Consider the following 13,572-nt stretch of genomic DNA (forward strand, 5'->3'; position numbering starts at 1 on the left):
CTTGCTTGGGCTTTGTCTTCACCTCAGCTCTGATACCATGTTAATTTTAGGTATGTTCTACGCTGAGAGCAATTTATTTCAATTTTTCCAATTAGCTCAATGTCATTTCCAAATTAGCAATCACATCAGCATACTAGTAAATTGTAGATAGAACATAAACATAAATCGTAGAAGACAAGCCAAGACAAGAGGACACAAGATGTGGCGCTAGCCAGGGACAAACGCTAATGTGGGGAAACCCTTGATCAATTCTTCTTATATGTTATTCAATAGTTCAGCAGAGAGAGAGAGAGATAGTACATATACAACAGAAGTCAACACTTTGACTAATCTAAATAAGAGCAGAGATCATCTCTAAGAAGATGATACATGAGGTAGTTGAACTCAGTTGAAGACATGCTGCTTCAACTGATTCTCCAAGGCGACTCCATCACCATGTTGCACCTATCATTGTGTTGCACCTCATCATCATGCTGCACCTCACTATGCTGCACCATGTTGCACCCATCATCACTATGTTGCATCTCATCATGCTTCACTAATCATGACTGTACCCATGACTATGCTCAATGTATACTGCAATGTATCATCACTTCAACATGTTGCTTCAATACCTTTTGCACTATTCGCATCATGCTCATCATCACCAGGCTGTACCAATGTGTTGCACTGTACTGCATCCATGCTGCCTACAACAGTCACTGCATTTATCATGCTTCTTTATGCACCTTATTGCATCATGTTGCCCATGCATCTTACTACACTATCACTATGTCTTACTGCAGTTTCAGATCTGCAATATAGTTGTTGTGGTTGTGATTGTTTAGGGCATATTGGCAGACCCTAAATAGTCATCCAAACAACCCTCCTTGGCTGCAGCCTATACTAGGAGAGATGCTCACCTGACTTGATGTTGTTTTGGGCATGAACAACCCTCAATAAACCCTACATTGCCCTTCAACAGTGAGGTAGGGCTTGCGTCCTAACCACAGCAATCTACGCTACCTCTCCCAAGGCTTCTCCACCCAAGAACCACCACAAACAACCCTGAAACTTATCCTCCCTGTCTCGGCCTTCAAGAACAGACTTCGGACTTTGTTCAACCCATGAAACAGTCCTCCAACCCATGCTACCCTAGCCTCCCATGTTGTGGCCTCAAAACATAGATCTTCCTTTAGACCTGCGGCTAGGGCTAGGGCTTGAACGCACAGCAATTTAGGGCACATATAGTAAACCCTTATAGGACGGCGAGGGAGCCTACATCAATCTCCTTCATGACAGCGGTGAGGGTCTCCCGTTGGACAGCGTATTAGACAAGGGTTATCTTCTATGATAGCAAAAAGGATTAGTGCATGTCTGCTTCTTAATATGACAGCGTCCTGGATCTATGCGTAGGGATTTCATGAGCTAGGGCATCATCCTCTGGGACTGTGTTTTTCCCTTAGAGATTCTTCTTTCCACTAAAACCCAAAACAAGTGGAGAAGAAGAAATCTCAAGAGAGTTGTGTGTTCAAATGACTTGCAAGGCACTTGTATTTATACTAAAACGTGGAGCACAAGTGGGGGCAGTTTGGTTGTTGGCCGACCTTGACGAATTGTCCCATAACACAAATAAATTCATATCTCCATGAATGCTTATCGGAATCGGATCATCTTTAGATCAATCCTACACCTCTCGATGAGAGGAATCAAAGAAAAATATCAGCTGCCATAAATAAGATGACCCACATGGAGTTTGGCCCTAGTTGCCAATTTTATCACTACCCCTACATCGTACCTCTGATCCTCATGGTCAAAAATTTGGTAATCTCGCACTAAGAAGCTAAGACTCCCCCGGCTAGTGTGAAAGATGCTCCTCCTTGTGGTGGTGGTGGTGGTGGTGGTGGTGCCCTACCTGTTGGATCCTCGCTGTCTCCTCTACCAAGCTACAACTCCACATCGTCCTCCCAGTCACTATCGGAGAAGACCTCAATGTAATGGGCCTTGCCCGTTGTGCACCGATGGCCTGGTGCCCAAGGCTCTCGACATGTAAAACACAATTTCCTCCTCCTGAGGTCCCTCCTAGTCTCATCATCCAACTGTCCTCGCCCTTGGGCTGCTCTCTGCGCTGCAGGTGCTCTAGTGTCACCTCCCTTCTGAGTGTAGGGAGTGCATGGAGGAAATGGTGCCTGGGCCTTGGGTATGGCCTCTTGCAAGTCTCGCATACAAGTCACTGCCTCCAAAAGAGTAGATGGTCTACGTGACTTCACCAATCCCCGCAGTGGTTTTGTCAACCCCTCCACAAATGTGTATACTCTCCTAGCATCTAACAAATCTGGCACCATGATTGAGACCCTCAAGAACTCCAAAATATAATGCTACGAATGTCCTGTCTGCCTAAGCTGAGTCAACTCTCTGAAGTGAGCCTTTGGATCCCTCCAATCAAAACGCTCTACCACTCTCTGTGTGAAGTCCTCATAGGAGGTCACGCTGGCATGCCCCAAAGTGGACAAGCCATGAAACCACCAATCATGTGCTTCCCCTTCCAAATGCAATGTAGCCATCTTGATGGCTTATACCTCCATCATCTTGTTGAGCTAGAAGTATGTGTCCAGCTTCTGTATCCAAGCACGTGTTGTGCACTTGGTAGTGCCATCATAGGTGGGAAAATATATTTTCCCAATAGTGCAGTGCAGCTCATAATTTTGCGTACCATAGCCCTTCCCCTTCTCATTTTGTTTGAGCTTGCAAAAATATCTGAAAGTTAGAGCCTCTCTGAAGTCTGCCCCCATGGACTGCCATTCCTTGAAATGTTCTCCCATTAGTGACGGATCCTCTCCTCCACCAATTTCACCCTGCACCAAGGGTAGAAAAGAAGGTAGGGTGGCTTGAGTTGGCTCACTCGAGGGTGGACTCTGCGCAATGGGTGAGAGATGATCGAATTGCTGAGAGGCCCCTGAGGTCTCTCCAAATACAAACTGTCGATGAGTGCTCCACTCCCGATTCTGCCTCTTGATCTCGTCCAGCATCTCCTTCTGCCCCTTTGGCAGATCGCTAAAGACCTTCAAGAGGTTGTCAAAGGCAATCTCCTCCTTGCTCTTGGGCTTCCCCATATCTTCCACTGCCTTCCCGCGATCTTTTGCGTCTGGAGTAATCTCCAACTCTCTCTCCCGACTCCAGTACCTTTGCCTTCTATAAGTGATATTTTGTCGGTCTTCTTCACTCATAGAAAAGTTCTCCCACGGCTAAGCCAGAATCTGAGCTCTGATACCACTGTAATGTGCCTAACTTAAACAAACAGTGATATATAAAGCAAAAACAATTCTTAACACAGAAAATTTTAACAAACAGTACATGCTCATAAAAACTCTAGAAGTAGAACTAGTTGAGCCATTTTATTAATCAATGGAGCGAGTTCAATATGGATGAATGCACTTGGGTTTGCCTCAATGGCAAGCGTGACAGAATCCAAGTGATGAGACAGTGATATCAAGTACTGGAAAATGATTGCTCCTCTAACGCTCTACGCTGCCTAGAAAACTACATTGTTGGCTGGAAAGGAACTACAAGAAACTCCACTTTTGTTGGTCAAAAAATGCTACAAATTCAGCCCCAAGCTCCTTGATCAAAACCCAGAAAGAGTTTGGTCTGAATCCAACCTCCCAAATTCGGCCTCCAATATGCCCTACGCCCTCCAAACTGCTCAAGAATATAGCCTGCAAGGAATACTAGCAAAAACCTCCTCCCAAGCTCTGGAAATGCAGCAATTTTCTCCACAAATGCCTCCCTTGGCTCCCCCGGCAAAGTTCAGCCTTAGAGACTGATGCTCTACCTCCCACGTGTGCACCAAGTGCTACCTCTACGCTGGCCCAGGAAGTGCGAAAGTCACACTATCAAGAAGCACTCTCCTCCAACTCCCAAACTCTCCAAAATGGCAGCAAACCTCCTATGCCTCCTCTCGAGAAAATCTCCCAACCAAACTCCACTGCTAAACACCATAAGCAAACTCGGCCTCCTCTTCACTACATCCTCCATAAATACACACCACCTGGAGATGAATGCAACTGTGGGAAACCACAATGAAATCCTCCTCCAGAAGGAAGAAGAAAAACCTCTCTAGGGTGGCACTCGAAGTCCCCCAAAGAAGAGGGTGAGCTCTTCGCTTGAAGAACTCTTGTTGAGCAGTAAGAGACTCAGCTAAGCAGCTCGAGCAACCAAGGAGAAATCGATATGCCAAAGAATGAATGAGATGAGGAGAGTTGCCTTCCTTATATAGATTTCGTGGAGCACTTTTCCCTCCAATTTTCCCTCCATCGCGGGCCCTCACTTAACCATCCCATGCAATTCGAACTAGGGAGTGTGTTTTCCCCTAGTGTGGGTGGCCCCCACGTGGAACTTAACCACAACAATATAATCTCCTAATAAAATCGAATGGGCCCCACTATTTCCGAAATTGGCCCCAAAAAGCAATAATTAATCTTGTTCCAAATTAATTTAGGAAGGGACATGACAGCAAGACACCTCTAGATAAACCACCCTAAAGTGCAGGAAGGATAGAGGGTACTTTAGAGGCTTTAGGGCCTCCCCTCTATTAAATCTTTCGTTGAAAATGCAATTTCCAACTAGTTAGAAACAGTGTTATCAGGACCGGACCAAACTGGTTTGAACCAGTCAACCCAACCGGTTTGAAGCCAAAACCAATACGGACCGGTGACCTAAACCACTTTTGGCTAAACCAACCTTTTTTCACTGAACCGATCAGTTTGGTACATCACTGCCAAGGACCCTTTAAACACAATTTTTTTTCAACAAAGCAATGATTTATGAAAGGGTAAGCCTAGTATTTGACCATATTCCCTACTAATGCTATGCAATTCATGGTAATGTTAAATTCTTGAAGTAAAAGGATGAATGTCACTTTTACTTAAATTTTTAACATTACCATGAAATGACTTAGGATGTTTGAGAGTGGTTCTGACCTCATTGGGTTTCATATGGAGAAAATAGAATTTTAGATCTCACTCAAAATCTAGCAGGCTTTAACAGCTTTCCAAGATTTCAGGATTGGGGGGGTTGCAACGCTCCATTGGATTTTATCATGTACAAGGGTATGGAACTAGTATTTAATCAAGAGCACCAAACCCTCTGTGTACCTTGATGTTAGTGGCAGTGATTGTCTAACTCCTCTATAATGAGCCTACCAAAAAACATACCCAGCACTCAAACAAAATCTTGACTTGACATGCTATGTTTTTTCTATCTTATTTTATTGCTTAGAGGGTGATATTGATGACAAAGATCCCAATATAGGCAATGATTTTGATGATATGAAGGTATTTCTTCTTGCATTATTTATTTTGGATGCTAAAGGCCATGTGGAGCTTGTTTGTTGTGTTAGAGAATCTAGGGCAAAGTGGTGTTGTGATGATTCTTTGAGACTTGATAACAATTTGTGAAGTCTTTTTACTTTTCTTAGTTAGCTTATACTTCTTATTATTATTATTAGTGCATATGTGTGTGCTTCATCAAACTGCTACCAAAACAAAATAACAAGAACACAGAATTTGGCTCTCTGCCAGGGACAAACCCTCTCCACTCTTGAGAGGGAAACCCTTTGTAAGTTTTCTCTTATTGAAGCTTCTTATTTGAACAAATGTCAAACCCTATACCCTTGACTAAGATCTCCTCCAAGCATGAGTCAAATCCTTCCTCTTTCTGCACTATCACTTCCGGCACTTTGTCTTCCAGCACTTTGTCCTCTAGGTTAGGAAACCCTAGAATATTAGGTCTTCTCTTCTTTGCTATAAAGAGATCCTTTTTCACCTTTCTTTGGATACCTTGTGGACCTTAATGCACAACTGAATGAGACCGTTTATGCTGTGTTGCCCTTGATTGTTGTTGAATCCGCAAAAATTACCTTGCTGAAGTATTCACATGTGCTGACAGAAACCCTAGAATATCCCTCCTTTCTTCGCTTTCCTTTTCTTCCTTCTTTGTTGGATGAGGAGGCCTAACAGCCCTTGTATATTAGCCCAAAACAGAGAGATGGTTCTTGTTGCACTTGACTGCAGACAGACCTCTTTTTCCCTCGCACGTGTGGTTGTTGATGCCCTAGAGAATAGCCCTGTACCTTCGCTATCCTTCCTTGTCTCTTCACTGCCCTAACAGACTTCTTATCCACCTTTACTCGGTTGTCCTCCAACGTTCTAGTCACCCTTCTCTTTGCGGATTTCAGAGCTTGTGTTATATGTCCAAATGAGGAGTGGACAGCCTCTATAAATAGAGGTTTGTCCCTCCTTTCTCAAGCCGACATGACTGTCCATTAGGCCGACTTGACTGTCTTCTAGGCCGACTTGACAGTTGCATTATATTTCACATTTATTCATCGTTTTTGCTGCTTGTAGACTTCGTTGGTGCTAGGAGAGGATTTGACCATGCTTGGAATTATTTCCTTGACCTTGTATGATGACTTACATGATGTAACATGCCCTCAAAGGGTCTTTTCATAATTACATTTTGATTTTGACTCTCTAGAAGCACTTCAAAATGTGCTTAACCTATTTTCAATGAGCAAGAAACTCATTGACAAATAATACAAAAATAATTTCTCTTTTCTTGAATAAGTACAAATATCAAAATTACATTTATGAAGACCGAACCTAGTTACATTTTCTCTAACATGTTGATGTATTTTCAGTTTAGAAATGGATTGCACTCGGTGCTATTTTGGTTATGTGCACCCTGAAATGCTATATAAATGAAAACTTTTGCTTATTTGTGTATAAATGGTTTGGATTCATATGGATGCACATGAATATATATGTTTTTCTTTGAAATTTGAATATTTTGTGTTTTTGGTTGACCAGTTTTTTGGTCCCGTTTTTTTACCAATTTCGCTCTAGTTCTGATCGATTCGCCGTCCAAGGGGTCTACTAGTTCGATTGCAGGTCCAGTTCTGATAACATTGGTTGGAAATTTCCCTTTCAGATTTCTAGTTGTATTCACTTACCCACAAATATTTCCATAATTTAAATTGTCAATTGTTACAGTTCGCAAATAAAGAAAATTCAACTCTTTCACAAAGATATTGACCATAAATGATTATAGAGTTGAAAATATTAAGTCCTAACTGATGATGCTTACCAATAGGCCTTGGGAACTTACTTTGGATGGTTGTAGAATGTGAGTACAGCAAGAAAAAACCCGCTCCACTATAGATTTGCAATCAATTGACTAGATAAGTATAAAACTATGGGAAATGAAACTTGTATCTAAGTGGGAGCTTAGACTCTAAAAATTTGACACTACTTCCCATTAAATAGCTTGCTGAAAATGATATTACAGTACTAACCAGCAAGAAAAGCCCTACCCTAATGTAGAAAAATAAAAGAGAATATAATTTTTTTTCAGATTTTTTTGGTTGTTGGAATACCTGTGCCTTGAGAACTTCCTTCTTGCTGGCATGTGAAGTCAAAGCCCTTCTAAGTCGTTAGGCTCGACTTGTGTCAAGGAAGTGGGTTTGGTCTCGGAGGAAATCGCTCCCATTGTTGCTTAATTTACCCTGCAAAATTTCGACCCTCCTTAGGAGTGGTCTATCTTTGGCGTCTCTGACCTTTATTCTCTATGTCCAGCGAAATAAAAAAATCCTTGGAATAATGAAGCCTTCCTTCAAAGAAGTCCAAAACTCTTGGATCGATTCACCTGCAAGCAAGATCAAACAAATAGAAGAAACCCTAGTCGCTTGTCTCCACGTAGCATATTAGTTCTTCGATGGCAAAGATTATTAGTCTTTGGATAGATTTACTTATATGCAGAAATAAATTAGAATTTTTATAAATCATGCCCAATAACCATAACCATAACCATAACAATAAAAAGAACAAAGACGAAAACCATCCCACAATTGTAAAGAATTACAAGACTTTGCAAAAAATAAGCTTTTTATTTGTGATAACATTTGTCTCAAATGACCAACAACCATTACAATGGAGGAGAGTCTAGCCTTTTATAGAAAAATTCTAACGGCTAGTTGACTTCTCCTTATTAAAATATTGTTAGTCTTCCACAATCCAGGACTTAGTAATTTTTTATTTTCTTAAAATATTACAAAATAGCATGAATTTCCCCGAAGGGTCAAATTTGTCCACACAGCCCAAAATAATTCACGATTTCCATTTGAAAATGGTCTTCAATGGTCAAAAAATGAAGTAGCATCATGACTCCCCCCAATGTCTAGCATTTTTGGTCCATGAGTGAGTCGATTTGTCCACATAAAAGAGTGTGAATTGACCAAAAGAAAACAACTGCATCCCTTTAGAAAAATTAGTTGTAACGGCTACTTAATAGGTCCATCTTCCAACTTCTCAGTCCAATTTAGTTACAACGGCTAGTAGACTTTTCTCCAATGACTAGATTTGACCCAACGATTTTTTTTGACTTTGACTTGGCATTGAATACTCCCTTAAAGATTCGACTTGAGCCCACAACAGTACATCTCCAATGATTTAGCCCTCTTGGAAAAACTGGAACCTAGGTTTTGCTCAGCATGTCCTGATTTATACAAGGTTTGTCTATGTTTCCTCATATTTGCTAGGACATTGCCACATCATCACTTTGACTACCACGTCATATTGCCCCTATGCCTGATCTCCAACACTGTTGTTGATCTCAAAATTCAGACACCTAGGTTTTCTTTGTCTCATCGAGCTGATCAATTTTGACGTAATGCATGCATGATTCTGCCCAACGCTCTACCTAAAAATCCCTTGGAAACATTTCTTATATTGTTGACCAAGTTTGACTAGACTATAACTAGCCACTAGATGCTCTAGTTGAAAAAATTCCACATGGCATGGAATCCTCTAGTCATGCTCAACAATTTGGGCCTAGGTTGACTTCTTGACCACCTTGATAATTTTGCATTGGGAAAAGTGAATTGCCTTGGGAAACATGAAAGTTGACAAATGACATTGTTATGTTGTGAGAGTTGTAACTAGAAATACTGCACCAAGGCAAAGGTCACCTACATAGTCTATAGACACAAAACATGTGGAATGACATAGTTGTACCTCGGCATAGGTTGGATTGGCCCATACACCAGTGATCACCCCTACAAAGACAAGGCTCCCATAGAACCATGAGTCCTCATGAAAAACCTCCCAAGGTCCTCCAATCTGATTAGGGACGAGATCGCCAAGATGAAGCTCTCAAGGGACGAGGCATGGCTCGACCAATCACAATGAATACAAACTCAAAAGACAAGACACCAAGTTTGGGATGCCTAATACATGGCCTCACATGGTATTTTACAAGGATTTGACAAGTGACCTTGGGCTTACAATGGTGATAAATGATTCGGTCCGACCGTTGTGAGGCAAAAATCAGTTCAGACCGGTGACTTGAACCGTTTTTGGCCGGTTCGGTACCAATTCAGTAAAGCCACGTAGAACGCATTGAGTGGGGCATGTTTTGCTTTTGTTCTTTTAGTTTTTGTCTTGGCTAGGCCCTAGCCCACAATGTGTGCCAGAAATTCAAGCCTATGGCCCTACTATTGCTATGCAATTCATGGTAATGTTAAATTCTTAAAGTAAAAGTGGCATTCTCCTTTATCTTTCATTTTCATCTTTTTACTTAAATTTTTAACGTTATCATGAAATGACTCAAGATGTTTGAGAGTGGTTCTGACCTCATTGGATTCATATGGAGAAAGCAGAATTTTAGATCTCACTCAAAATTCAGCAGACTTAATAGTTTTTCAGGATTTCAAGAGTGGGGGGATTGCAATGTTTCCATTGGATTTTGTCATGTATGAGGGCATCGAACTAACATTTAATCAAGAGCACCAATCCCTCTATGTACCTTGATGTTAGTGGCATTGTTTGTTGAACTCTTCTATCATGATCCTACTAAAAGTGTACCCATCACTCAAACAAAATCTTGGATCGACACGCTAAGCATTTTTTATCTTATTTTAATGCTTAGAGGGCGATATTAATAACGAAGACCCCAATATAGGCAAATATTTTGATGATATGTAGGTGTTTGTTGTAGCATGATTTTTTTGGATGCTAGAGGCCATCTAGGTCTTGTTTTTGAATGCATTTTTGGTTCAAATATGGATTGCACTTTGTATTATTTTGGTTATGTGCACCCTTACAGGCTTTATAAATGGAAACTTTTGCTTATTTGTGTATAAATGGTTTGGATTCATATTGATGCACATGAATATATTTGTTTTGCTTTACAATTTGAATATTTTATGTGGTTTTGGTTGGACCAGTTTTTTGGTCTGGTTTTTTTACCAATTTTTGTTTGGTTCCCAGTCCGGGGGTCTACTGGTTCAATGACCGGTCCGGTTTTGATAACATTGGGCGTAACACTACCCATGCAAGGTGTTCCTCACTTTAGCCAATTCATGAACTCGTCAATACACCCTCAAGCTCAAATGTGGGAGTCGAGAGGTGAGTCAAATTAGCCATTAGGAGCCTCCTAAGCTAGTCATTGGGCTGCTATTCATATCATCTATCTTAGTCAACCACGCGTGGGAATCCTAAGCCGCATAGTTGCCTCTCCAAATCAAGTCAAGCCCCTTAGTGGGTGAACTAATTTTTAAATGCATAAAATTATTATCTCATGTAATGGAAGTCTCCGATCTTATGGATGAGAAGTAAACAAATGTTATTTTTGAGAGGGGTCTAGTAGCCATTACAAGGAAATATTGTATAAAGCTAGAACCTGTTGAGTTGTGAGATCACTATATGCCATTTTAATAAATTTATTTTCAAGTGCAATTTGTGTATCGATTCTTCTATGCTTCTTCTTCTAAGCTTGTTGTAATAGTGCTTTATAAAATACACACAGATATTTCCAAGTTACTACAAGAACACTGAATTGATCCATCAAGGGACATGGAAGGAGAGAAGATTACTGGATCGATCCATCAAGGGACATGGAAGGAGAGAAGGCTTGAGTGAAATTTTGCTTGCTGGTCTGTGTTTTTTCTGCAGTTTAATTACCTTTCAAGATCAATAAATTAGATAATTAACTCCTACCTTCACCGTAGACATCAACATTAGGCACTAGTCAAGTCATCTTGGGTGAAGTTTTCTTGTGTGTTAGGGCAGCCTCCATAGCCTTCAGTATGACTTGAACTTAAAGAGTGGTAATTTGTGCCAAGGTGAAAGTGGACACTTATCCTGTGTGGTACCAGCTTAACGCCTTGCGAGGGCATTGTCAAGACCACTAAATTAGTCAGTAACAAGAGATAGAGTGTTGGTTTTTCCATAATGAACCCATCTATGATACAGACAATGAAATTTTGATGCCGAAAGGCACAAACCTACATTTTCCATTTTCAGCCAGCATGGAGAATAAATTAATGAAATACTAAAATAGCTATTCAGATTTTATTGCTCTTGATTTGGGACAGCCTAAGGATGTTGAGGTGGATGAAACACTTCTTGTCTTGAATTTGATTATGTCAGTGAAAAGGCACCCAAACTACGGCGAAGACATCACACCAATTGTTGTAATACAAGTGCTCGAGGTTGGCAACTATTGTATATGACGGATCATGACAAATGTGAAAGTTGGTTGAGGTGCCAAAAAGTACAGCATCCACCATGTACAGGAAAAACAAAACAAAATAATAAAAATAGCACTCAGGATAGGAGGCCCAACAAATCCGAGTGATCACTCACCAATAAAGTGTTGCACAAAAGGACACAATAATACTTTTATTTTCTAAGAGGATCCCATTATAACTTCAAGGGACCGCCTTGTACATAGGAGCAGGGTTCAGAAGCATTCCATCCATTACTATACATAGCAATCAATTTTACAAGTCTAACCTGTGTTGCAAATTGTGGAATGAATGTGAACGCCTTTAGTGACAAATGTGAACAAGATAAGCCCAGACATAGCTTGTGCAACCTAGTAAACACGTAACCCATGCTACACTTGACAAAAAGAATGCTTGGTCCTCAACTGCATATCATTAACAATAACTTTTTCACATAGAAACTAGTAAAGGACATTGCCTATAATCTTGAAGAGTCCTTTATATCTACTTTGGTATCATTTTTTAGAAAACAAATTTTATATAGCCCTAAGCTACACTAATGTTCAACCCAGGTTATGCATCCCATTATGTTTATTGACAAATCTTGTGTCCAATTTTGACAATTACTTTTTCACATAGAAACTAATAAAGGACATCACATATAGTCTTGAATGGTCCTTTATATCTACTTTGGTGTCACCTCGAGAAAACAAATTTTATATAGCATTAAGCTATACCAATGCTCTACCTAGGCTATGGGTCCCATTATATTTATTCACAAATCTTGCATCCAATTTTAAGTTCTGAGAGAGCAAGAAGACCTGCAAAATAGTATAACTCAACAAAAGACTATTCAAATTGGACAGTTCCCATGAGAAGTAAAGGTTGACCTATAGCTGTAATATGAAGTATAAACTGATGCTAACAGGTTTAACTACCGACAAACACCCAGGAGGTCGATTTGCTTTGAACAGTAATTTGCCTAAAACGTAAATGTCAAAAAATAATTTCAAAAAAGAAAAATAGAAACATGTCCAAAACAGAAGACAGCAATAGGTTATGAATCTGATGATGTCTTTCATCATACTGAAAAGATAAAAGTGATTTTTTTAATAGTTCCCTGTACAGCACGAGAAAATAAGAACAGAGAAGCAAGCGCTAATTTACAAAAAAGGTAAAACTGATGAAATATGACTGCAAACACATAGCAAATAAAATCCTAAAATAAAAGACAACCAAGTCAACTCTTCATCTGAAAAATGCCAACCTTATATCTTGCCAAGTTAATGGTTGTGATAACACCAAAAAGGCAATCTTCATCTGTCTTGACAACAGTCCCCACCGTTGTCTGAGCCAAAATTATGTCAATGAAACCATTTAAATCCCATTCCTCCCCATCACAATAGGTTGTCAGTAAACTCTTAAGCCCATGGAAGTCATCCTGCTTGGGATCAAAAAACTCGAAATCTGCATAAACAACATTCTGCAACATGATAATAGTGATCAGATAATACCATATAGATAATAATCATAATGAACAAAGAACATGCAAACTGCAAATCCAAATTTTCAAACCAATCACTGTTTCATGAACTACAGATTTTTCACAAATACAACAGACAAACTACTGTCAAAGTTCTCAAATAAACACAACCATAAGACATTTTATGCAAGAAACCTGGCCACATTTTGCTTTTGATTTTGAGATAGCAAGTCTCAAGGGACAAATGGACACACATAGTCAGTAATACAATCATGGATCAGTTCAAGATGGAAGGATAGGGACACAATTCACAGCTTCCCTTCTTCCAAATCACCAATTGTTTTTGTGTCCCTGATTATAAACAAAGATGGAAGACAGATGGCTAAAGGGGATGGGTTTGATACAAATCTACAGATCTGGTGCTAAGCAGAGTCCCACTTTGGGTAGGAGGTGCATCATGCATGACAAGGATGGCCCAATAAGTAGATGACCCAGCAACTAGTCAATTCTCAACTAACTGACACACTCAGCCAGAGACTTCCATTATGCC

The 13,572-nt window shown here is 40.2% G+C and overlaps 1 protein-coding gene across 3 annotated transcripts in view; it reads right to left on the reverse strand.

The window, feature by feature from the left end:
• LOC149191433 (protein BCCIP homolog) overlaps positions 1–13,572 on the reverse strand; it is a 167,349-nt gene that overhangs the window by 122,264 nt on the left and 31,513 nt on the right. For all 3 annotated transcript variants that reach the window (XM_089404273.1, XM_089404271.1, XM_089404272.1), the window contains exon 3: positions 12,807–13,022. In XM_089404273.1, the coding sequence (XP_089260399.1) occupies positions 12,807–13,022 (216 nt within the window). The remainder of the gene's footprint in view (positions 1–12,806; positions 13,023–13,572) is intronic.

This window comes from Pinus tabuliformis, chromosome 2_2 (assembly GCF_031772625.1).
Source record: "Pinus tabuliformis cultivar Carrire ecotype Pingquan chromosome 2_2, CPIR1, whole genome shotgun sequence".
Taxonomy (NCBI): Eukaryota; Viridiplantae; Streptophyta; class Pinopsida; order Pinales; family Pinaceae; genus Pinus; species Pinus tabuliformis.